Source organism: Notamacropus eugenii, chromosome 3, assembly GCF_028372415.1.
Source record: "Notamacropus eugenii isolate mMacEug1 chromosome 3, mMacEug1.pri_v2, whole genome shotgun sequence".
In the NCBI taxonomy this organism is placed as follows: Eukaryota; Metazoa; Chordata; class Mammalia; order Diprotodontia; family Macropodidae; genus Notamacropus; species Notamacropus eugenii.
In genome coordinates, this window is record NC_092874.1 from 286,776,855 (window position 1) to 286,800,922 (window position 24,068).

A 24,068-nucleotide genomic window follows, 5' to 3' on the forward strand; every position below is an offset into this window, starting at 1 on the left:
CACCTTTCCCCCTCTCTACCTCTCCTTAGGGCGGGTCTCCTCCCTCCTCCCTCAACACCTTTCTCCATCTCTACCTCTCCCTAGGGAGGAGCTCTTCCTCTCTCCCTCGTCTCTCACCTTTCTCTCTGCCTCCCCCCTTAGGGCGGGGTTCTTCTCTCCTCCCTCCTCCCCCATCACCTTCCCCACTCCCTGCCTCCCCCAGAGTAGGGCTCTTTCACCTTCCCTCCCCGCCTTTCTCCTCCTTCCCCATCCTTTCCCTCTCTCTCACAGCCCCACCCCTCCCGTCCATGGTCTCTAGGGGGCGGGGCTTCGGGGGTCCTCCCTTCGGGCGCCCCGCCCCCCCTCGCCCGCGGGCCGCTCTCCCCCGCCCCCGGCCCGCGGGCCCCGCCCCCCAGGCGAGGTGAAGAGATGGAGCGGCGGCCGGGGCGCTGTGCATTGTGGGGCCGCCGAGGGGGCGGGGGTGAGCAAGATGGCGGCTCCCTCCCTCCTGAACTGGAGGCGAGTTTCCTCGTTCACGGGGCAGGTCCCCCGCGCCCGGCACGGGCACCGGGCCGTGGCCATCCGGGAGCTCATGATCATCTTCGGCGGAGGCAACGAGGGCATCGCGGACGAGCTGCACGTCTACAACACAGGTAGGCGGCGGTTAGCCCCGGCGGGCGGGGGCGCGGGCGGGGGGGCCGGGGTGCTGACCCCGCGCTGACCCCGACCTTGACCTTGACCCGGGACTGGGCCTGGCCCGGCTGTCACGGCTCCGGGGCTGCCCTTGGGCCGCTCGGCGTCCGCCCCCTTCCCCGGAGCGGGCGAGGCCCGGTCGGGCCCCCCGCGCCCCGAGACGCGGCCCGGCCGGGTCCCCCCCCGCAGACGGGGTTGGCCTCGACGGGCGCGGGGTCCGCCAGTTGTAGGATCATCCCGAGCCTCAATTTCCCCATCTGTAAAACGAGGGGCCGGCCTCGATGAGCTGAGAGCCCACCAGTTCTAGGATCATCCCGAGCCTCAATTTCCCCATCTAAAACGGCGGCCAGGACCCAACGAGCTCTGAGAACTCACCAGTTCTGTGAGTCTCTCCGAGCCTCAGTTTCCCCATCTGCAAAGGAAGGTACTGCCTCTGTGAGATGGGGAGACACGCTTCCTGTAGCAGAGGATAGCGCGCTTGGCTTGGAGTCGGGACAACTAGGTTCCAATCCGGGCTGTGGCTGCTGTGCTCATTTAAGGACCCTCTTATCTCTAAACCTCCGAGCCTTAGCTTTTAATTATCCATTAAAACACCTTCAGCCCCGTCCTCTGGGTCAGTATCCCCACCCCCAACTCGGAGGCCAAGCCCCTTATCTTAGAGGCCCAGGAAAGTGGAAGTGATTTGCCCTGATTCACCCAGCTGGGTGGTGCCATAATTGGATTTGAACTCGGGTCCTGGGACTCCGTAGTCCACGTTCATTCCATTCATCAAGCTGGCTTTCATATGGGTCCTGAAACCTGCGGGGATTCAGTGCCCTGAGTGCTTTCATCTGAGCTCTGACAGCCGGGAAGGAGAGATAGGGCTGAGGTTCAGCTGTGAGCTGGCCTAGCTCTGGAGCCAAGGGGCTGGCAGAAGGGACCCAGGCTAGCTCTCCAGCAAATCACTGAGACCGCCAACCAGAAGGCCCCGCCTCTGGGGGACTGGCCCTCCCCGGAGAGGAAGTGAGGCTTTTTAATTTTTTATTTTTTGCTCTCTCGTAAATGTTCCATGCATCGGCAGGGAAGCGATTTCTTTCTCCCTGGCGGTTTGTGCAGAAGGCTAATGGCTTGTATTATCTGCCACCTGTTTCATCACCAGTGACTTCTTTCTGGCTAGGCAGCGAATAATAAACCCAGACATTCCTCGGTGAAATAAGCCTTATTGGAGATGTGGATTGAAGGGAAGAGTCTGTGGGTTTTTGTCACTTAAACGGGGTGACTATGCAAATCTACTAGCCTCTGGCTATTTGGATTTCTCGGTACACTAAGCATCTGAATCAAACCTACCCTACCTTTTAGTTGACTACAAAGGGTTTGGTTGGGGAATCTGCATTTCAAACACCTATACTTAGTTTATACATTGCAAAGGGGGAGTGGGATGGGGAGGAAAGGACTTTAGTTTGCGCACTGAGGCCAGCCTTAGAACCCACAAATCTGGGGAAAGATCTTGGGGGTCAGTTCAGCCTTGGCCATTTACTATTTATGTGACCTTTAGCGTTTCAGTTTTTTCATTTGTAAAAAGAAGTGTGCAGTTACTTGACTACTGATAGCTCTTCAGCCTCTAGAGCTGTAGTCCTGGGACACATACTAACTGTGAATGTGAACAAATCACTTAATCTTTCAATACCCTGGGTAACATCTAAGAATATTATGGACCAGTCGCCTGAGCTTTCATGAATAGAGGGAAGTTTGTTCCTTCTCTCTCTCTCTCTCTCTCTCTCTCTCTCTCTCTCTCTCCCTCCCTCTCTCTCCCTCTCTCTCTCTCCCTCTCTGCCTCCCTCTCTCCGTCTCCCTCCCTCTCCCTCCCTCCCTCCGTCCCCCTCTCCCTCCCTCCCTCTCTCCCCCTCCCTCCCTCTCTCCCCCTCTCCCCCCCTCTCCCCCTCTCCCTCTCTCTTCCTTCTTCTTTCTTCCTTCCCTTCCTTCTTTCCTTCCTATTAACTTATTTTCTTTTTTCCATTTTATCTTAAATTAAGAGGCATTTTCTCACTCCAAACTTAACTTTAAAAGGAAAAAGAAAAAAAAAACTCTTGTGACAAATATGCAGAGTCATGCAAAACAAATTCTCTTATTGCCCAAGTCCAGAAGTGTGTGGCTTGTTCTGCATCTTGGAATGGAGGGAGATTTTACACTGGGAGTTCTCCTACAGTAATGAAATCACAGGTTCAGGCCACCTCTCGTTCGTTTGAACTTAGCGGGTGCTGTGATTTTAATTGGATTCCTTTTTTTTTTTTTTTTAATAGTTACAAACCAGTGGTTTCTTCCTGCTGTTAGAGGTGATATTCCTCCAGGCTGTGCTGCCCATGGGTTTGTCTGTGATGGCACCAGAATCCTAGTCTTTGGAGGAATGGTTGAATATGGAAGATATAGTAATGACCTCTATGAATTACAGGTGAGCATGGCTTGCTTTCCTGTGAGGTTCTCCGCCCCCCCCCCCCCCCCCCCAGTGTTGGTAAAGCTTCAAGATTATAAGTAGTTTACAAATTGTTTTTATAAATAGCAAGTGTTTCCATTTCAGAAAGTAACTATTAGACCTATGATTAGAAACATGTTACAAATATTAATTCTGTGCTCACACTTTACGTAACTGTTTTGCTGTTCATTTTGCCTCAGTTCAACCACATCTCTACTCCACTGCAATAGCTTCCTTTGGCTTTCATTTGTACCTGGAAAAATGGGCAACATCTGTAAGGCAAGGATACTTAAGCATTCACTGATAACTATCACAAAAGGGCAAAATATATCTATTTATAAGCAATCCTTTTGAAAGTTGTTTCAAGTGTCCCATTTTACTACGAATTTGGGACAGAAATGCAAGACCAAGAAATTAGAGAAACCATCGTTCTGGTTAATTATAAGTGAACGTTTCACTGCTTCCCGCTTGGAGAGAATGAGAACAAAAGTAACACTTGGCATAAGCTATGTTTAGCATAGTTTAAAAGGTGTTACATCTATTTAGAATGTGATTCAGAGATCCTCAGGATTACCATTATCCACTTAAATCAAATGACTTAACATATGTAAAGTGCTTATCTTATTATTGTCATTCCTTCATAACTATAATAGTCTGCCAATAAGATGGGGCTTGGATTATATGATATATATGTGTGTATATACCTACATATATGCATATCTATGCTGGAGTTTGTATGTGTGTGCTCTTTTTTCCCCTCAAAAAATAAAGTTCGGAATATGAGGAAGTAAGGGAGAAGGAACCCTAATTATTCTGGACCTGCCTGAATTTAGATTCGGGAGATAGTTTATTATAATGACTTCTGTGCTTTTGGTGATACAAGCAATTTAGTCATCATTTCTTTCTTTCTTTTAAAGGCAAGCCGTTGGCTTTGGAAAAAAGTGAAACCTCGACCTCCTGCTACCGGCTTACCTCCTTGTCCTCGACTTGGGCACAGTTTTTCTTTATATGGTAATAAATGTTATTTATTTGGTGGCCTGGCCAACGAGAGTGAAGATTCAAACAGTAATGTCCCCAGGTATGCTGACCGATTTCCAACCAAATCCTTTGAGCTATAACAAAAAAGTTAGAAATTTCTTTGGTTTTTGTCATTTGATTTAATTGTTTAAGGGTCTGTAGGCCTAATCCAGGGGTGGGGAACCTAATTCCAACTAATGGAGACCCTATCTTTATGTTTTTAGTTAATTTTACTTGGTTCCTTAGAGATAACTGGTGGCACAGTGGATAGAATGCTGACCTTGGAATCAGGAAGATCTCAGTGCAAATATGATTTTAGCTACTCAGTGTGTTGCCTTGGGCAAGTCACTCAAGGTCTGTTTGCTTTAGTTTTCTCAGATGTAAAGTGGGAATGATGATAATAGCCTCTGAGGCAGATGCTTACCTCCCCTAACTCCCTGAGGAACAAATGAGATAATATTTGTAAAAGTGCTTAGCACAGCCTGGAACGTAGTAGGTACTATGCAAATGCCTATTCGCTTCCTATTGTGGAGTCTCTTGCATTTCAGAGTTATATTCCTGAGATTTTAAATTTTAAGTTAAATTGCTGTCATCTAATGGGCTGCTGATAAATGTTTAACAACTGGTTCTCCAGGAAAAAAAAAGTGTAATTCTGACACACTTTAAAACTTTATCTGCATTATTAACATTCTCTCCATCACTTTTAAAAGTCTAGACAATCAACAAAACAGTAAATGAAGGCCTGATCTATAGCATTTGCTGATTTCAAATATATTAAAAACTCACACTGAAAATTTAATAATCAACTCTTTCTAACCAGTTAGATCTGGCTCCCCACACCCCTATGATATCCCTCTTCATGTATTGGTGGACTGCTCCAATTTGGGCAGTGCCTCGATGACTAATATGGACAATTGGGTTTTTAGTTAAATTTTTGTAGGAATTTTTTTACAGAATGGAATGAGTATCAAATGTAGATGATGTTTATATTGTTAACCTTAACCTACAGGAAGTTATGGGGAAGAGTTTATAGTGAAACCTATTGTGTAGGTCCAATGCAGATTACTCAGTGTATTGGCAGGGTGGCCTTGAAATGATTCATCACAAATGTAGTGATGTGACCTTTTTTGTATTTCTGTGCTTTCCTTCAAAATCTCACATCTGTGCATTTGAATTCAGTGTTCCCAACAGCTAGGGAGAAAGGGGACACCCTGAGACCCTGTATAAATTTGTTTTCAGTGATAAGAAATAACTTAGTCCTACTAAACAGGAAATCTTTTTTCTTGGCTTTTAAAAAGCAAAATTCATATTTAGAAATGTTCTGTTTACCATTTCAAACAGCTAACCAGAGCTCTTAATTAACGTCAGTGTGGGGAGGGGGTTCCTAAATCTTAACACTTTGAGTTTAAACACATAGTTGGGGAATACTATAAATCTCAAATTGCTTTTCACTTTATTTGAAATTATTATAATAAAGTATATTCAATGATATAGATAATACTATAAAATTATGGGTTCTATTATTTTTAAAGTTTTAGATAGAATGCCTTTTGATATTTAATAAATGAGGTGCATTTATTTGGGCAGGTTCGTAAAACACTTTACATGAATTATCCCATTTGGTCCTCACAGAAACCCTGGGAAGTAGGTGTGATTGATATTCTCATTTTATGTATGAGGAAACTGGGACTCCTTGGGGTTAAATGACTTACCTCAGGCCACACAGCTTGCCAGCATCTGAGACAGGTCTTCTGGACTCCACATCTAGCACTGTATCTCTGTGTCACTTCTGGGATGTTTGTAAGCTCAGGCTCTTTTGTTCTTCTGATTTAAGAATGTGAGTGAGGAGAAGACTCGATCCTGAAGTATTTCAGTAATTGCTTATAAAATAAGGAGCCTTTAGAGAGGCTTTAAGGTTTGCTAAGCACTTTACAACTACCATCTCATTTAATCTAGCCCATATGAATAAAGTGCTTGAAGATTCACAAAATCTTTGCATAATTCCTGTGAGAAGGCCTCATATCACCTCTGGGAAATGAAGAGACTAAAAAAAAGTGTGCTTCTGAAAAGCAAACAGACAATAAGAAATGAAGAATTGAGGCCAGCTAGTGTCACAGCTTACTGAGAGGTCCCCTCTGCCAGCCTCTCAGAGTGAAGGAAAAGCTGACAGCCTTGGAGTTTCACTGGGAGGCCTTTCTCTCGAACATATGCACCCACAAATACATGTTTAATGTATACACATGTGATGCACCTGTACAATACATACACAGACACAATGTGTGCACATAAACATACATGAAAATGCACACACAATTTACATGTCAACACTTGTGCATGTGTACACATTTGTGCTTATATGTGCATGTGTATGTTCCCTCAATAGGTATTTTTTTCTATATAGTTTTGTTCCCTAAGTGTCCTAAACGTGATTTCAAAATCTTCATTTGTCTTTCCGTCCTCTAGATATTTGAATGACTTCTATGAACTGGAGTTGCAGCATGGCTCTGGTGTTGTGGGTTGGAGCATTCCCGTAACCAAAGGCATCGTGCCTTCCCCGCGAGAATCCCACACGGCCGTGATATATTGCAAAAAAGATTCAGGGAATCCCAAAATGTATGTTTTTGGAGGAATGTGTGGTTCCCGGCTTGATGACTTGTGGCAGCTTGATCTAGGTGAGTGGAGAGGAGGGCCATTGCCATAGACCCAGAAGTGTGACAGATGGTTTTATTGGGTTCTACCCCTGGCACCCTGACTGTGACCCAGATGTAGGTAGCTCCTGACTGACTCAGTCATGCAGCATTGTGCTATGCCTTCAGAAGCACAGAACTCACCTTTGCTAGGCCCAAAGAACAGAAAGTCAAATGCCCCTTCTGCAAGGGGACAGCATTTACAGACAGTGTGAATGGAAGGAGCGCATTAGCAGGGGCGTGTGCCCGTGTGTATGCGTATCTGTATCTGTGGGAGAAGTGGACCAGGGCCCAAGGCCAAGAGTTGGAGGAGAAAGAGAGACTGTGGGTCAGGCCTTGACTGCCAAGAAAGGAGGAGGGGAGATGCTCTGGGGGCTGGACCAGATGATCACTTTGGAGGCTTTCCTGGCCAAAGGTGTAAATGTTATTAACAGGATGCCATAGGGGTTGGCTTGTCAGTGAGTGAGTCTAGAGTGACACTCAGAATAATCCAGGCCCAGGAACTGGTGAGCAGCTCACCTGGTTCCTGCATGTTTCCCTACCTGTGATGTTTACCTCTAATATGGAGATGTGATCTGTTTGAAATGGTTTTGTGTTATTCCTTCTGCAGAGTAAGCACCAAGAGAGAGATCAGTATGTACTAGTAATTGAGGCAGGTACATGGTGTAGTGGATAGAGCAGTGCACTTAGAGTCAGGAAAACCTGAGTTTAGATCCTACCTCAGACACTTACTAGCTGTGGGGTAAGTTATGTAACCCTATTTGCCTCAGTTTCCTCATCAGTAAAATTGATGGGGTGCTTGGGTGCTTGTGCTTAGACCCCAGTTTCAAGATCACATTTCTCCCTGGCCTTAAAATGCTATCCCTGACAGTTTTCTCCATACCTCAAGGCCACTATGCCTAGCAATAACTCATGAGTAGACCCCTGTAAGACAAGCTGCCTTTCCCTGAATTTATGAGTGGGCCCTAGTAAGACAAACTATCTTTCCCCGTTACAAGGACAAGCTGACCTCTGAAGAAATTCCCTTGTAAAAACAAGACTACCTTGTAATCACAGAATTATCATGTATTGATTCCCACAGTTATTGTATTCAATCCAGAGGTTAAGCTATAGATATGAACTCTCAAGCTATCTTGCTACAGACATAATAGACCAAAAATACACCCCTGAAAAACCCCTTCCCCTGGTTTCTAGTAGTGAATGATGCCTGTGACCAAGGTTGTAAGTTATCATTTAATTAGCATATCTGTCAGACATGCCGCTACTTTTCCTATTGCATCATTCTTGTTAAGCTGAAAGCTCCTTAAGGAGCTCAGCTCGTCATATTGGTGTGAAAATAAATTGTTGCCAACTTGACTTAAAGAATATTTGAGTCCAAAAATTCTTTCAAGACAATCCTCTCCTGTACTATAGTCTTTAGGGGAGTCACTGAACCCCTTAAATAGCATCAAAATGAGCTAGAAAAGGAAATGGCAAACCACTCCAGTATCTCTTCCAAGAAAACTTCACAGGATCAGAAGAGTCAGGCACTACTAAGCAATGACTAAATAGGGTCATACCTGGAGTCAGAAGGACCTGAATTCAAATCTGGTCTCAGATAGTTACTAACTGTGTGACCCTAGGCAGGTCACTTAACCCCTATTTGCCTTAGTCCCCCATCTGTAAAATGGGGACAAACATCGGAGAAGGAAAGGGCAAGCCACTCCGGTATTTTTGCCAAGAATATCCCATGGACAAAGTCCGTGCATCACATAGAGTCGGATATGACTGGATGAACAACAACAAAGGGCTAGCCATTATGGTTAAACAAGCACTTGAATGCTGCTGTATAAAGTTGGCCAACTGTCATGCATTTTACAATCATAAGAATAATAGTGTACATATATATATTACTTTAAGATTTGCAAAAAAAATTGCAAATATTATCTCATTTGATTCTGACAACCTTGGGAGACAAGTGCTATTATTATTCCTGTTTTACAGATGAGAAAACTGAGGCACAGAGAGAGTAAATGATTTTATCTAGGGTCACACAGCTAGTAAACATCTAGGGTAGGATTGGAACACAGGTCTTCTGACTCCAGGTTCATCATTCTTTAGGAAATTATACTTTTGCTCAAGTTGGACTGGTATGAAATATTTTCTTTTCAACAGTCTGCAAAACCACAGTTGTTGAAAGGCCTAAAAGAGGTTTGTGTCCTTTTTGCTTTCAGAAACCATGTCATGGTCACAACCAGAAACTAAAGGAACTGTACCGCTCCCCCGGAGTCTGCACACAGCCAATGTTATAGGAAACAAGTAAGTTCTGTCAAGAGCCCATGCCCTGGCAGGTACACACAGCTCGGCCAGGAGAGGGCCAACATCTTTCGTGGCCTCCAAGAGCCAGAGGCCTGCTCTGTTTTCAGTGGGGCTCCTCCAGAGTCAGGACACTGAATGCTGTGGGCGTGGGGTATGGAGCCTTTGTCTCCAAAATCCAGAACCACACCGCTCTGCTAACTTCCACACACAAGAAATGATGTTACTGACCTGCCAGCAGAGAACTCCCTGGAGCTTTCTGTTGCTGCAGGGTTGGATTTGTTCTCACCATCCTATCCTCTGGGTCCATCCTGTCCTCTTGGTCTGGAACGTCCTTTCTTTAAATGTGGTGTGGTCTCTACTTTTGGGACTTCGAGGTTCCTCCTAGTTTGGGAAACTTGTCATTTTCACCAAGGAAGTTATGATCAAATAGGTTTCTTTCTTTGCCAAAAATCTAATGGAATAAAAGGAACATCACAGGGAATTAGACTTCTTCCTGTAATTAATTTACCCTGATCTTTGATATGGTTGGGTGCACAGTGGGTCGATACCGGACCTGGAGTCTGGAAAACTGGAATCCAAATCTGTCTGCAGACACTTACTGGCAGTGTGACCCCAATCAAGTCACTTAACCTCTGCCTGCCTCAATTTCTTCAACTCTGAAATGGAGATAAGACTAGCACCTAACTCCCAGAGTTGTTATGAGGATCAAATGAGATTAAATTTGTAAAGCACTTAACACAGTGCCTGACACATAGTAGGTGCTATATAAATCCATCCATCCTTCCTTCTTCTCTTCCTCTCCTTCCTACTCTCCTCCTTTCTCCCTTTCCTTCCTTCCTTCCTTTTTTTCTTCCTTTCCATCCTTTCTATATAAGCATTAAGTTTGGGTTGAATTCTTTTTCAGGCTGAAATATGGCAGGTATTAGGATAAACAGAGCAGTCCTCTTGAGATTGGGAGATATGGGTCTGAGTCCTGGTTATGTCACTCACTCTGTGACTCTGGGCAAGTCATTTCTATTTTCTGAACTCTAGCTTTCTTATATAAGAAATGGGAACAGTTTTTGTCCTCGCTGCCTCACAAGGGGCCCAAGGCTTACAAAGAGCTTTTCTTTCATAACTTACATCTGAAAGGCCAAGGCTAATTAATTAACAGGCTTGGGTTCTCTGGGGCAAAATCGAATATCTCCATTTTTCTTGCCCTTTGAGAAATGCTTGGGGATCTGGGGGAAGGGATGGGGGGAATGGAAAGATGGACTTAACAATAAATCAGCAAGTATTTATTAAGCACCTACAATGTGTCAGACACTGTTCGAGGTCTTGTGGATAGAAGTATAAGTAGTGAAACAATCCCTGCTGCAAAGAGTTTCTGTTCTAATGGGAGAGATAAGAAATATATCTACAAGTACATACTAGATAAAATATAAAATGGAATACAGAGTAGTGGTGGTGGGGGTGGTGGAGGGAAGGGTCCTAGCATTTGAGGAAAGTCTTCATGCCAAAGATGAGTTGGCCTCTCTGAGAGGAAGTGGTGGTTCTTTAGTCAGCACTTCTTTATGACTGGAGGGGACTGTTTCTGTTTGTAGCCTCCTGAGACCTCACTGAGCTGACCTGTAAGCCCTGAAGCCTTTGAGCAGCCCAGAACCTCAAGTATAAACCAGGAGGAAGGGGAAGGAAGGCAAAGTCAGCTGGGGGAACATCAGAGGATCCTAAGCAGGTGGCAGATAACCTGTCTTAGTGATGAGAGCCACCCCAAACGGGCAGGGAATGAGAGGCAGAGAGCGGCCCTTATCTCATTTTGCTTCCTCCATGTGATCCCTTTTGAGGCAGCTAGATAGCCCAGTGGAGAGAGCATTGGACCTAGAGTCAGGAAGACCTTAAGTTCAAATCTGCCTCAGACGTTGACTAGCTGTGAGACCCTAGACAGGTCACTTCACTTCTGCCGCAGTTTCCTAATCTGTAAAATTGGTGTAAGAATGACACTTATCTTGGAGCTTTGTAAAGCACTTTGCAGACCTTGTGGTGCTAAGTAAATGATACCTGTTAGCTCTTATTAGTCAGATGTAAGATAGCCACATCTGACTTATTATATCTTACATACTATAAATTGGTGGTATCAGGTCCCTGCAGGCCACATGTTGCCTCTGAAAACCACAAAGTAACATGATATATGTTGTAGTTCATGTTTATTTATTTTGTTAAATATTTCCCAATTACATTTTAATCTGATTCTGGCCTCATTCAGGAGTTTTGCTGGACACCATGGGGGTGGGGTAGTGTTGGTCACCTCTATGAGTATAAGCCATGCCTACATAGACTATATACCGTAAGATATTTTTGTCTGTTGTTCAGTTGTGTCCAAGTCTCCATGACCCATTTTGGGTTTTCTTGGCAAAGATACTGGCGTTTGCCATTTCCTTCTCCAGCTCATTTTACAGATGAAGAAACTAGGGCAAACAGAGTTAAGTGACTTGCCCAGGGTCACACAGCTAGTAAGTAGCTGAGGCTGGATTTTGTCTTGGGTCCTCCATACTCCAGGCCCAACACCATGCCCCCTAGTTGCTCCAACATATAATACACTACCAGTTAATTTTATATTTTATTTTGTATACAAAAGCTGTCATAAAGTAATGACTTAAAAAGATCTAGTTTTGATGTCTTATCCAAAAGTTTTTGATTCTTAAAATTTCTTCTGTGAGCAACATTGAAATGCCCATAGATGGAGTGTCATTGTAGAATCAGGGACAGTGCAGTGAGGTCTGGGGTGCAAAACTGAATTTCCATTTCAAGTCAGAAATGGAAGAAGTAAGTTGTCCATGTAGAAGTCTTAGGACTGTTGTTGCTTTTTTCCAGGATGTACGTTTTTGGTGGATGGGTTCCCCAAACCATGAACAGCGTTGAAGCTTCCCCTCGGGACTGTGAATGGCGGTGTACCAGCTCATTTTCTTACCTAAATTTGGGTTAGTATTTCTGCCTTTTGAATTATTCTTTTTAACAGAGGGATTAAAAAAACATTCTTTGTGAATTTATTTGATTTTTGGCTTTAGATACAGCAGAATGGACGAGTCTAGTGTCTGATTCTCAGGAGGACAAAAAGAACTCACGGCCGAGGCCTAGAGCTGGACACTGCGCTGTCGCCATTGGGACACGCCTGTACTTCTGGAGTGGCAGGGATGGCTACAAAAAGGCCATGAACAATCAAGTTTGCTGCAAAGACCTTTGGTACCTTGATACTGGTAGGTAAGAACTCACCAAAAGCAACCTTGTGTGTCTGATTCATGCAACACTTTAATCCCACTTTTGGGAACCAACTGAACAAAACCATTCTAAGCGTTCAGTAATTTTTTTGTAAAAGGTAAAGCCAAGTTCTTAACACAAACCAGCTCAGTGTTGCATCTAAGGCTCACATTACCGTTCTTTTTTAAAAATGGAAACTAAATCTGAGTCTTACTGATTTGTTCTGGCACAAAGTGTATAACAACAAATTAAAAAAGAACCAAAAGCATCCCATAATAATTCTTTCCATTTGGTCTGGTTTAGCATTTAAAAAATCAGATATTAAAATAAAACAGCAAGTTTCTAGTCTCAGTTCTGGTTCCTGGGTGACCCAGGATATTGCACAGATAGGAGCTCTAATGCCTGTCAATGTGTTTACTGGAAACTAGGCCTGGCATCTAGTGTCAGAACTAGACATTTTTCTATTCAGAGTCCAGTTCTCGATCGTAGGATTCTAAGCAAGGGCCTCCTGGTTCCCTGTGAGGAGTCAGTGACTGAGAATCCAGATTGTGATTGGGCACCTGCTCAATGATACATCTGGTCTGTTGCTTAGTTTAACCTCAAAGGTTCTTGCAAATAGGGATCATTTCATTCTTCCTACTTACCCTCCCAGTGTCAGACATATAGTAAGGGTCTAAAAAAGACTTGTTGAATGAATGTCACCAGATCTGGACACACGTGAAGTCTCCTCTTTGTCCCCTAAGTCATCTTTTAATTATCAACATTGCACTGTCTGCTCAAAGCTGGTTTAGGCCATTGATCTGAACTCTCCAGGGGAGCTCTGAGCTCTTACCATGCTTTTCATGACTATGCTCATTGACACTGGTTAAGCACAGACTTCTCCTTTGTCCAGATGTTTGCTGTGTAAAACGATGTCAGCTGAGAGGTGGTGTGGTTTCCATTTGGATTAAGTTATTTTAATTTCAGTTTATAGATCCATAGTTTAGCACATTTGTTCATGATATTGATGATCATGTTATGATTGGATGTGATGGGCTGGAGCCAGCTTGTCCTGGCTCTGGAGAGTTGGTTGTTAAATTTTAAAGGTGAGCATTTACACCTCAGACATCAACAAACACTACAAAGCAGGGCTCAATTGATTGTTCCATTGATTTTCTAGACTTAAGAAAGTCATGTAGAAAATGTTTATGCAGATTAAATGTAAAAGTGTGTCATGCATTCATTTTTTTTCTCCAAAGACCTGGTTGTTAAATATTTATCAGCATACCACTGATTAGTATGTATTTGGCCTGTGCATAAATCCTAACAACTTGAACCTGGAGTGTAGGACTCTTTGCACAACATCACATCTTGTGTCTTCAAATGAGTTAACATATATAAAGTGCTTTATGAACTTGAAAGTGGGACATAACCTCCAGCTATTTTTACAAATACTAGTAGTTGTTAAGAATAAATATTACACTAAAGAAAACTAATTTAGGTTTTAAGGCTGTTTGGACTTAGGTTCAAACTGCTTGGCTATGGCACAAAACATGTTACTTTCTCTCATCCTTGCTGGGATGAAATATTCTTGTCCAAGACAGTAAGGAATGGTGACATGCTCAGTTTAAAGTATTTTTAATATCCTGAGACAGAAGGCAATCTCCAGCTACTGACTGGTGTCTGGCTTGCTGTGCCAGCAAATACACTTTGAAGGATTCCGGTCAGTCCCTAGCTTAATGTGGGCATTTTTCTTTTAGAGAAACCGCCAGCACCATCACAAGTGCAGGTGATAAAGGCTACCACTAACTCTTTCCAAGTCAAGTGGGATGAAGTCCCTACAGTGGAGGGTTACCTGCTTCAGCTGAACACGGACCTGCCATACCAAGATGCATCACCGGATTCTCACGCAAACTTGCCAGGTGATGTGATGCACCCACACAAACATTTCATGTTGCTAAATAGGAGTTATAACCCCTTTTACAATAGTTTTAAAACCAGGCTCAGGAAAAAAAAATAATTTAAAAAATAATAAAAAAATAAAACCAGGCTTAGCATGCTAGAAGCACAGCTTACAGAATGCCATCTCCTTTTTATATAGAAAATCTGCCTCTGTATTTTCTGTGAAATAAAGCTAGCAGGAGCATGTAGTAGGGGGGTTTTCCTTTCTCCTGACTCTTATCCTCATGCAGATTTTGTTGACGTATCCCATGTTACTGAGTTACTATGAAATGAAAGCTAATGGCTATGCTGAGAACTCTGGAGTGGGGAGGTATAATTAAGGAAAAAATGGACTGGAAACCCCAAAGAGCTTTCTAATGGGCTTCCCATTGCCAACCTTTGTTTCTTTTCTACTTTTCCTAAGTAACTTAATAATATGTGATTGATCGTTTCAATGATGCAACTTCTGGAGTCTATTGCTGAATTTTTTCTCCTTGCAGGAGTTCAAGCAGATTTTTCCAGACAAGCCAGCAATAACACCGTCCCCAACAATGTAAGTAAAAAGTTGGAGACTCTGAACCTGAGTTAAATCAGGAGGTAACATTCCTGATGTCTTGATTTTTGGTCAGATGAGCCAAGTCATCTGCCTTTTTTCCATTCCATGTGTCAGGGATTGAATTGATAGTAATCCAAGTTCAGACTGCTTTTATGTGTGATTTGATGTGCACCAAAGCTAAACATTTTAGTAACCTATAGAGCACCAGTATGTTTTTGGTTCTTCTTTCCATTGATAGGCTGGATCTATACATTGTGTCTCTTGTGGAAAATACTGGTAGACTTGACATTCAAGTTTGTGTATTAAAAAACAAAACAAAACAACAAGCCAGACTCGCCTCCCTTGGTGGTGACTAAATGATAGTTGGGGTGGGGGGAGGAGGGAGCTTTTCTGCTTTACAGAAAGTAGGGCCTTATTTGAAAAAAGTAAAGTCTCACCACCTTTTGGGAATATAGTTATCTGACTCAGCTAGGACATGGGAAAAAAACTGATCATGCCCCGCTCCTCTCCCTGCCCCTACTTCCCCAACTCTTCCCCATCCTCAACCAGAGGAGAACCCAGACAGTAGGAGGAGATCCATGCAGTTGGGGACAGGCCCCTCGCCTGGAGCCTCTTTGCTGTGCGTGGTGCTCATGGTTATGACACTTGGCTTTATAGCCTGTAACCAACTGGACAAGGATGTTATCACTGGCACTTCAACAGCAAAGAAACAACAACAGCAACTTCAAAAAGAGTTCAGATTAGCAGGAGGAAGGTACTTGGGGTTGGAGGCCAAAGGCCTTCCAATGGGGAGGAGCCATTCTTGGGGATGTGTGGGCCTTTCAAGCTCGCGACTTCTGTAGATTTGGAACCTAATGGGCTTGGCCTGGGCAGGAGAGAGTTAACAGTTCTCCACGTTTGGGCCTCCTGCATGAACGCTTGGAGATGGTGAGCCACAGGAGGGGTTTAAAATGCTGTTCTAGGGAAGTGTGATGACTTTAGATTGGCTAAAATACATTTTTGTGCTCAGACAAACCCTTAACTAGCTAGAAGATTCTGCTTATAGAAGTTCTTCTACAAGGATTCCTTGACTTATATATGGTTTAGTTATTTTCCAGCAACAAAATGGACTAGAAAAGTAAATTTAGATCCTTTTGTATAGGTAACTAAGAAAGTGTAGAAGTATTGCTTGGGAAACTATTTTTGTCCAAAAATTAATGCTTTCTTCCTAAAAGGTGACCACATTCCATCTTAAAACTAGACATTTGAGTATTATCATGAAGAGAAAAGAGTGAAAGAAAACTCCTTTCTTAAACCATTATAAAAATGAGTCCTTCCAATTTTTAAAAAATAGACCTTAGTAAGTCATACTTACAAAATAGTTTAGTCATAGTGAAATGAATAACAATTCCAAAACAAAATTAATGACTTATTTTTGTTTGTGCTCCTTACTTAAAAAAATGACATAGATTTTAGTTCTCCTCTTTCTTCTCATAGATGCCGGTTTCTCTCTTGTCTCAAGAATTATTAAAGCTGGAAGACACAGGAAATAGTACAGAATCTGACCATATAGTCATGAAAGGAACTTCAGTAAAAAGTCAGTTGGATCATAGAGAATTTGAGTCCAATACGCCTTCGCTTCCCTCCTTTGCTCTGGCAACTAGTGCAGCAGATGGCAGCTGTTCAGTGGAGATGCTCAAGAAAAATGAAGGTACAGGTGCCAACCTTTCCATTGAATGATTAATACCCTCATGACGCTGGCTGAAAATAACATGGGCTTTTGGAAAAACACGGGACCGTGGACAGTGTTGGTTCCAAATGACCAAAAACAGGAAGTCGTAACCTACAGAAAAGGAAATCATGCAGGCTGTCAGCTGTCTCTACTAGGGGGTTGTGTTTATATTTTGGTGTGTATGCGTGTGCGTGTGTGTGTGTGTGTGTGTATTTATTAAGCACCTACTATGTGCCAGACTCTGCACTCAGCACAAGACCATTCCTGCCCTCAAAGACCTTACATTCTAATAAGGAGACAACATGCAAACAAATATACACAAAGCAAGTTCTCTATGGATAGATAGAAAACAATTAACAGAGGGAAGGCACTAGAATGAAGAGGGCCTGGGGGGGGGAGATTTTAGTTGAGACTTACAGGAAGCCACAGGGGGTCAGGAGGTGGAGGAGTAGGGAGAGCATTCCAGGCATGGGGGACAAGCAGAGAGAATGCCAGGCACTGAGAGTTGGAGGGTCTTCTTCACAGCATAGCCAGGAGACTGCTGTCACTGGATCCAACATGTCAGAGAGTTGAGGGGTCTGAAGTCTGGAAAGGTAGGAGGTGGCTGGATATGGGTGTCAGTCAGTAAGCATTTATTAAGCTCCTGTTGTGTTTGGCACTCAGCTAAGCCCTGGGGGTACAAAGAATAGAGGGAGAGCCCTGCCCTCAGGGAGCCCACTACATCTGTATGTGGAAACTGTTTGAGGGAAGGGAACTTGCGTATCAAATACAAACTTAGGAAACTAAAGCAGACAGGTGCACTCTTCTGACTTGCTGCCTGAGGAGTACGATCTTGAACTGACCATGTGTAGCGGATTTTGTTACTGCTTTACTTGGTGCTCAAGGGAGGCATCATTGTATCTTCACTGTACTTGGCTCTGAAATTCCTTGGTGAAACAGTTACACTGTAACATCTTTGGGTCATTCTGAGAGAGAAGCACCCTCATATTATAGGAGCCATTCATGGAAAATCCCAGGCACAGGAGGCTTTAAAAAGTCCAGTTTGAGCCTTCTCAGTCTCTACACTCGGATATGGCAAGCCTTATAAGGGGTTATAAATGCTTTTTGTATCAAGCATTCTAAAAATTGCTTTTCTTAGAACCTTTTAAAAATGGTTAATTTTATTTTGTCCAGTTAGCAAAATCTGTTTTCTCTTCCATGAAAAGTAATGAAAAAAATACCTTGTAACCAATATTTATCGTCAAGTAAAAACAAATTCCTTATTGGCCATGTCCAAAAAAAATTAACTTTAAAAAAAAAAATCTAAGGCACATAATTTTTAGCATATATGTATCAGTACAGCCATTACATTTCTGATCATAAGAAATAGATTTGTCAAATTTTTAAAAAATGTTTTACACACACACACACACACACACACACACACACACACACTCACACACTGCCACCCATCTTTCTCTATCCTGTAGGAGATTGGTAGTAGGGTGAATATTTTCACTTCATTTCCATTTTCCTTTGTGAAAGTATTCTGTATGTATACCAGGGAAATAACTTGCTAGCATTCTCAGTGCTTGGTCTGAGAGGAGTTTGTAACTCTAATAGTAGAATGTATCTGAAAGGAAGCAACAAAATGCATATAAATTCAGCCCCCCAACCTGGTGTTAACCAGAGAAAAGTAGGTTCACATGTCACCATGAGTCCTACTTGGTAGGAGATGATAATACTGGCATGTGGAGGGGAAAGTTCAAAACCTCTTTTGGGATGGACATGCTTGAATGTCCCTTTCCAATGCATCACCAGTCTACAGGGGACTCTGGGATCCTAAAGACTGTGCCAGTGAGATGTGAACTCTATAAGCTCCAAGCAGTCCCTCATTAAAGCATTTATTTGGCCCCCACTAACAGCAGGGATAAGCACAGAAAATACAAAGACAAAAGCACAGGGCTTATGTATCTATAGGGATAGACAAGGTAATAATCTTCCACAGGAATGAATATACTAGGGGAATGAGCTAGGAAATTGGGAAAAGACCTCTGCAGAAGTGATGCTGAAGCTCAGTCTGAAGAGAAAAGAGATTCCAAGAGGTTGAGGTGACAAAGAAGTAGACAGCAGATAGATATGAGTCAGTAGGACTGGAGCATTCATTTGGTGGAGGGAAGGGGAGAAGTGGGAGGGGGCCAGGCTGTGAAGAACCTTCCATAGCCAAGAGGGGCTCTTCTACCTGATCTGAAGGGCTATGAGGAGCTGTTTGAGCGGGGGTGGATGCTTCAGGAAAATGACTTCAATATCATGTGGAGGGCCAGATTGGAGTGGAGGGAGACAAGAGTCAGGGGGACCAGTTAGAAAGCTCTTGCAATAGCTCAGACCAGAGATAAAGGAGGTGAAAGCACATACACAACATGTTGTGGAGGTAAAAACAAGGTTCGATGATAAATTGAGTATGGGGATGAGTGAGTGAGTGAGGATAGTGGTGCTCCTGGCGGGAAGGGGAAGAGGTATCTATCATTGGCTCAGGATGTAGGGAGTTGGAGATGCTTGGAGGTCCATTTGGCCAACCGGTGATGTGAATCTGGAGCTCAGGAGAGAAGCTCTTTGACATGTGTGAGATTGTAGATTTAGAGTAGGATTTCCTCTGGGTCACACTGCTACCAAATACCTGCAGCAAGTTGGGAGCTAAAGTCTTCCAGCCCTGACTCCAGCCCTTTCTCTCTCTCTACTAGCCAAGGCTGCCTCTCTGGGAACTGGGGAGGTTGCCAGGAAAGAGAAGATGTCCCAGGCCAGAGACCTGGGGGAAAGAGCTCACAGTGGGTGGGAGCAACCCAGAGGAAGGTCTAGCAGAGAAGACTGAGAAGTGGTCAGGCAGGAAGGGAGAGAGCCGTGAGAACAGTGGCAAGAAAATTCAGAAAAGAGAGTGGGGCCCCAGGGTCAACCTCAGCAATGAGGAAGGAGAAAAGGGAGCACTGGGCCTGGATGTAGGAAAACATGAGTTCAGATCCAACCTCTGATACTTAGCTAGCTGTGTGACCCTGGGCAAGTCACCTAACTTCTGTTTGCCTCAGTTTCCTCTTTTGTAAAATAGGGATAATAGGGTTGTTGTGAGAAGCAAATGAGATAATAATTATAAAGCACTTATCCCAGTGTCTGGCACATAGTAGGTGTAATATAAATGTTAGCTGCTAAATGTGGAAACTAGGAAAGTCTTCATGTTTAGGCCAACAATGAACTTCCATTATCCATAGCCAAGTTCAGTGGTTTAAAATTCCAGAATGTTGGCTGCCACATAGGGACCCTTGGGGTGGAAGGGCTGATATGGAGGTAGAAGGAGTGCCCACATCAATGGAAATCCCAGCTCTTCTGAAGTGTCTCTAAGTTTAACCTGTGCTATGCTTGAATCTGTATAATGAATATTTTGCAGTTTTTCCAAATTCTGGAATCTATTATGTTCAGTCTCTAATACAGAAAAAACTCAGTGCCTCTAGAAACAAACCATCCATCTGGTTTTTGTATGCTGTGAGCCACACCCTGCCCAGAGGAGAACTCTCAGCTTCTTTTAGAATGATTTGCCCAACATCGCTTTTATATCTGTCTCAAGAGACTGCTTCTTCTGAGCACTATTCATTTTAGATGGCGGTCTTTCCAAATGTGTGTTTGCTGGGCAGGAGAGTTGGTGGGTTGGGATAGAAATGCCCACCCTCCAAAGAGGGGAGAAAAGAAAGGTCAGTGAAACAATGACACATGAAAACACTGAAATGTAGAAAAAGATGCAGAACAAAAAACTTCAGAAGGAGATCATAGCCAAGGAGGGTGGTTTTGTTACCATCACATTTGAGTTAATACAAACTTAAAAAAAAAGTTAATATAAACTTAATAGGAATTCAAGTTCATATACCATCTGCTTTCTATTCTTATTTGAATATTGAAATGTTCTTGTTTGTGGATGTTAAGTTCATTGTAAAAAATATTTTAAAACCTCAAACGGAGGTATAATTATTTGGCCCAGGACTTTGCTGAATCAATCACAGGCCTGAAATTCTCTGCAGGTGACTTTTTAAAAGTTGGTTTTTTTTCCTCCTTTTAACTACAGGTGCTCAGACTTCAAAGAATGTAAGTGAGTCATATGGTCTGGACTTAAGGACAATAAATCCTGAAGCTGCTGTATCCAGTGCCATTTCTGGTACACATACCACAGCACCCCAGCGGGCCATTAAAATGGAGTCAACCAGTACGAATGGGGCAGTTGTGAAAGATGAAGCATCACCTGCAGCATTCGGTGGAAAATCCGAAGGTTGGAGACATTTCGTGGGTTGTAGTTTGAATTTTGTGTCTCATACTCATCTTGGAGTGAGCCAGACATGTGCACGGAAAGCTTTGTAGCTAATACACAATGGTTGGGTCCCTGTGTACTCTAGCTCCCTGCCTATTTAGAATGAGAACACACTGTATGAGGGGGAGGGAGGCAGCGCACACATGTGCATTCATCTACACATGCACACCTGTTGCCAATTTTTCCCAAAGTGTGATATTTAGTTTTACGCCATAAATTAATAGCCTTCCCACCTTAACTGACTTCTAATTTTCCATATTTTCTTTTAATTTTAAATAGAATTGGTTTCTTATGAGTCATTAGGAGTCAGATTGCATACATATCCTTGGCTATTGAAATTTCTATACCTGGATAATATAATACACATAATAAACACTTATTGCTATACATATTATATTAATATACTTAATGTATAGCTCGATACAGTCATACCCTAACTGACATTGATTCCTGTATGATAATATCCCTAGTAATTTTTAGTAGGGGTTGAAATGCATCAATTCCTGTAACCCTCTTCTAAACTCACTGAGAACTTAGTTTCTATGAAATTTCTACTGTAATGTTAATTCTACCATTTTTGAAGGAACCATTTAACAACATGAGGTAGGGGAATAATTTGCAAGTGATATTTGAGTGTCTTCTGCCTTTTTCAATGTAAGATATCCTGTAAGTCTCATTTGAACATCTTTTTTTAGGTGATGAAACATTTGTTCAACCAATAACCAAAGTCAGCTCTGCTGAAACCCAGGACTCTCCTGTTCCATTATCAGTAAGTGTTTGGCCTCTTGACTCCAAGGGACTGTGGGACACTAGGTGTCTGTGACCATCTGCTTTCTAGATATTGATCAAATTTTGAAACTTGATGGCATTTTCTGGCTCTTCTGTAGCATCTTGAATTAAATTTAGACAGGATTAAAAGAATAACCAAATATTAAAAGTAGAAGGGTATGCGAGAAAAAGGCTGCTACGGTCTCCTACTAAATGGAAGTCTAAAAGTTGCTCATTTGAGTTGAACCTGTGAGCAGCCCTGCCCACCATTCTGCCTCTGCCACAGGCACACCAACCAACTGGATGGACCCACCGAACATCAGAGGCATAATCTATTCGAGGTCTAATTTATTACCTTATCACAAAACAAAACCACTTTCGGTGTGCTCTGCATAATTGGGGTAAAAAGGTTTGAAGTTAACTCCTATTAAAAGCACCATCTTTTTTTTTTCTTTTCTTTCTTTCTTTTTATTTTTGATGAATTTCCCTGTTCTATGTAAAGGACTGTACCTAGTTTCGTTATTAGTATTGTTTACTTTTTTTCTCCTTAGATTTTTTTCCACGTCTCTTCTTTCTCCCTCACGTCATTAGATAGAATGGTCCTTGGCTCCTTAATCTCCTCATACACAGAGTCCTTTCTTTCCCCTTGATGGGAGGATAGGCCAAATGAACTTTGTTTGGCCCTCTTGTCATCTCAGCCAGAGTTGTTATGTGTTAGTCTGAATGTAGTTGCATGATCATTTTTATAGTGGCTTTCTGTAGCCAACTTTTGGGGGTATTATTTGTCAAACAACAAAATCCGTGCAGAGGTCTGTAGATACAGGTATCAGGAAAAATTAGTCCTTGTTCTTGTGGAGCTTTTCCTTCTAACAGGCTGGCTGTAAAGATAAACCAGTAATGACACGCCTCTCTTGTTATGCGTTTAAGGTCGTACTCAACTGGGCTTTGACCATATAGTCACATCTTATTGACTGAAGTGCTTATTTCTTAAGTACTGAGCAGCAATTCAGGGGTCAACGTTGCAATTCCATTGTCATCAGAGGAATTTTCAAACAGGGGGAGATTTTGTTTTTCTTTTTAGCAGGAAAATATTCAGTTATTGGATTCTGCTATGTGATTCAGTGGCATGGTAGACTACATTCAAATGTCTTCTGGTTTTGGCCACTGCTTCTAGTCTTTGCAGAATCCCAAGTATTTATTCCAAGCTCAAAGATAATTGTTTGTTTATAGGTTGCCCCTGAGCCTAGAAATAAGCCAGCTGAGAATGACCAGCTCCTGCCTTGTTTTTCTTGAAGCCAGTTTGTAACATCAATTAAAAATATTACTCTTGTGTTGTTGTGGTTAATGGTACAGGGGACAGAGTGCCAAATCTAGAGTCATAAAGGCCTGAGTTCAAATCCAGTTCAAATCCAGCCTCAGGCACTTCCTAGCTGTGTGACCCTGGGCAAGTCACTTCATTCTGTTTGTCTCAGTTTCCTCATCTGTCAAATGAGCTGGAGAAGGTAATGGCAAACCACTTCAGTATCCTTGCAAGAAAACCCCAATGGGGTCACAAAGAGTCAGACAAGACTGAAATGACTGAACCACAACAAAGTCTCTGAAATAACCTCCTCAGTAAGCTGATTGACATTTTAACAGAAAAGTCTCAAAGTACGTGATCACCCATTAAATTGGTAGTTCAGAAGCGGCCTGACTGAGCACAAAGCTTTCCACCACCTATGTTTCAAATGAGCGTTGTTGTTAAGCCAATACGAAGACTGTTATCTGTGACCTGTTCTTGTGCTAGTGTTTACTCATGTCACTGCAGAAATTTATTTCATCTAAGCTTTGTGGTTATGCTATAGTATGGCAAAGCTACATAATACCTCTTTCTCTAATACTAGAAAGATACAACTTCCAAGCCAGTGACCACAGAAAAAAAAGGAGAACGCCAGTGGTGTGATGTGGGGATCTTCAAAAATAACACTGCTTTTGTCAACCAGTTCTACTTGCTGCCAAAAGGAAAGCAGAATATCTCTAAGGTAGCCATGGATGTGTTTTCTCCTCTGTGTGTATGGATGTGCACCTTTAACTGTGCCCTGCCCCCCACTGTATGCTTACTCAGCTTAAATGCAACTACCATTTAAAAATACATACCTATTATGTAAAGGGCACCGTGCTGGATGTTGATGGTCAGCATGATCATTAACTCAAGTATCCCGATCCACAAATATTAGATTGTTAGTGATCAGTGGGGTTTCTTGTATATTCTTCCTAAGCCATTTAAAAAATAAATGCTATTTATTTATGAATCCTATATATTTTTAAAAAGTAAAGTCACTGGGCTATCCTGTGAAATTAGCACAGTAACATAACCCATATTTATGTAGGATTTTCTATCCTGACTTTGCATCTTCCTCAGGAGCCAGATAGTTCTCAGGTATAGTTAGAGA

The 24,068-nt window shown here is 42.7% G+C and overlaps 1 protein-coding gene across 3 annotated transcripts in view; it reads left to right on the top strand.

The window, feature by feature from the left end:
• The first annotated feature begins 417 nt into the window (after nt 1-417).
• Nucleotides 418-24,068, top strand: part of HCFC2 (host cell factor C2) — a 52,843-nt gene continuing 29,192 nt past the window's right edge. For 2 of the 3 annotated variants that reach the window (XM_072655772.1, XM_072655771.1), the window contains exons 1-13: nt 419-632; nt 2,952-3,100; nt 4,039-4,199; nt 6,602-6,810; nt 9,039-9,123; nt 11,974-12,080; nt 12,168-12,356; nt 14,097-14,258; nt 14,778-14,830; nt 16,310-16,523; nt 20,629-20,829; nt 21,564-21,637; nt 23,520-23,657. In XM_072655772.1, the coding sequence (XP_072511873.1) occupies nt 470-632; nt 2,952-3,100; nt 4,039-4,199; nt 6,602-6,810; nt 9,039-9,123; nt 11,974-12,080; nt 12,168-12,356; nt 14,097-14,258; nt 14,778-14,830; nt 16,310-16,523; nt 20,629-20,829; nt 21,564-21,637; nt 23,520-23,657 (1,905 nt within the window). In that variant the 5' untranslated portion in view covers nt 419-469. Of the gene's footprint in view, nt 633-2,951; nt 3,101-4,038; nt 4,200-6,601; nt 6,811-9,038; nt 9,124-11,973; nt 12,081-12,167; nt 12,357-14,096; nt 14,259-14,777; nt 14,831-16,309; nt 16,524-20,628; nt 20,830-21,563; nt 21,638-23,519; nt 23,658-24,068 lie in introns of all 3 variants that reach the window. The other variant, XM_072655770.1, reaches the window with a different exon arrangement.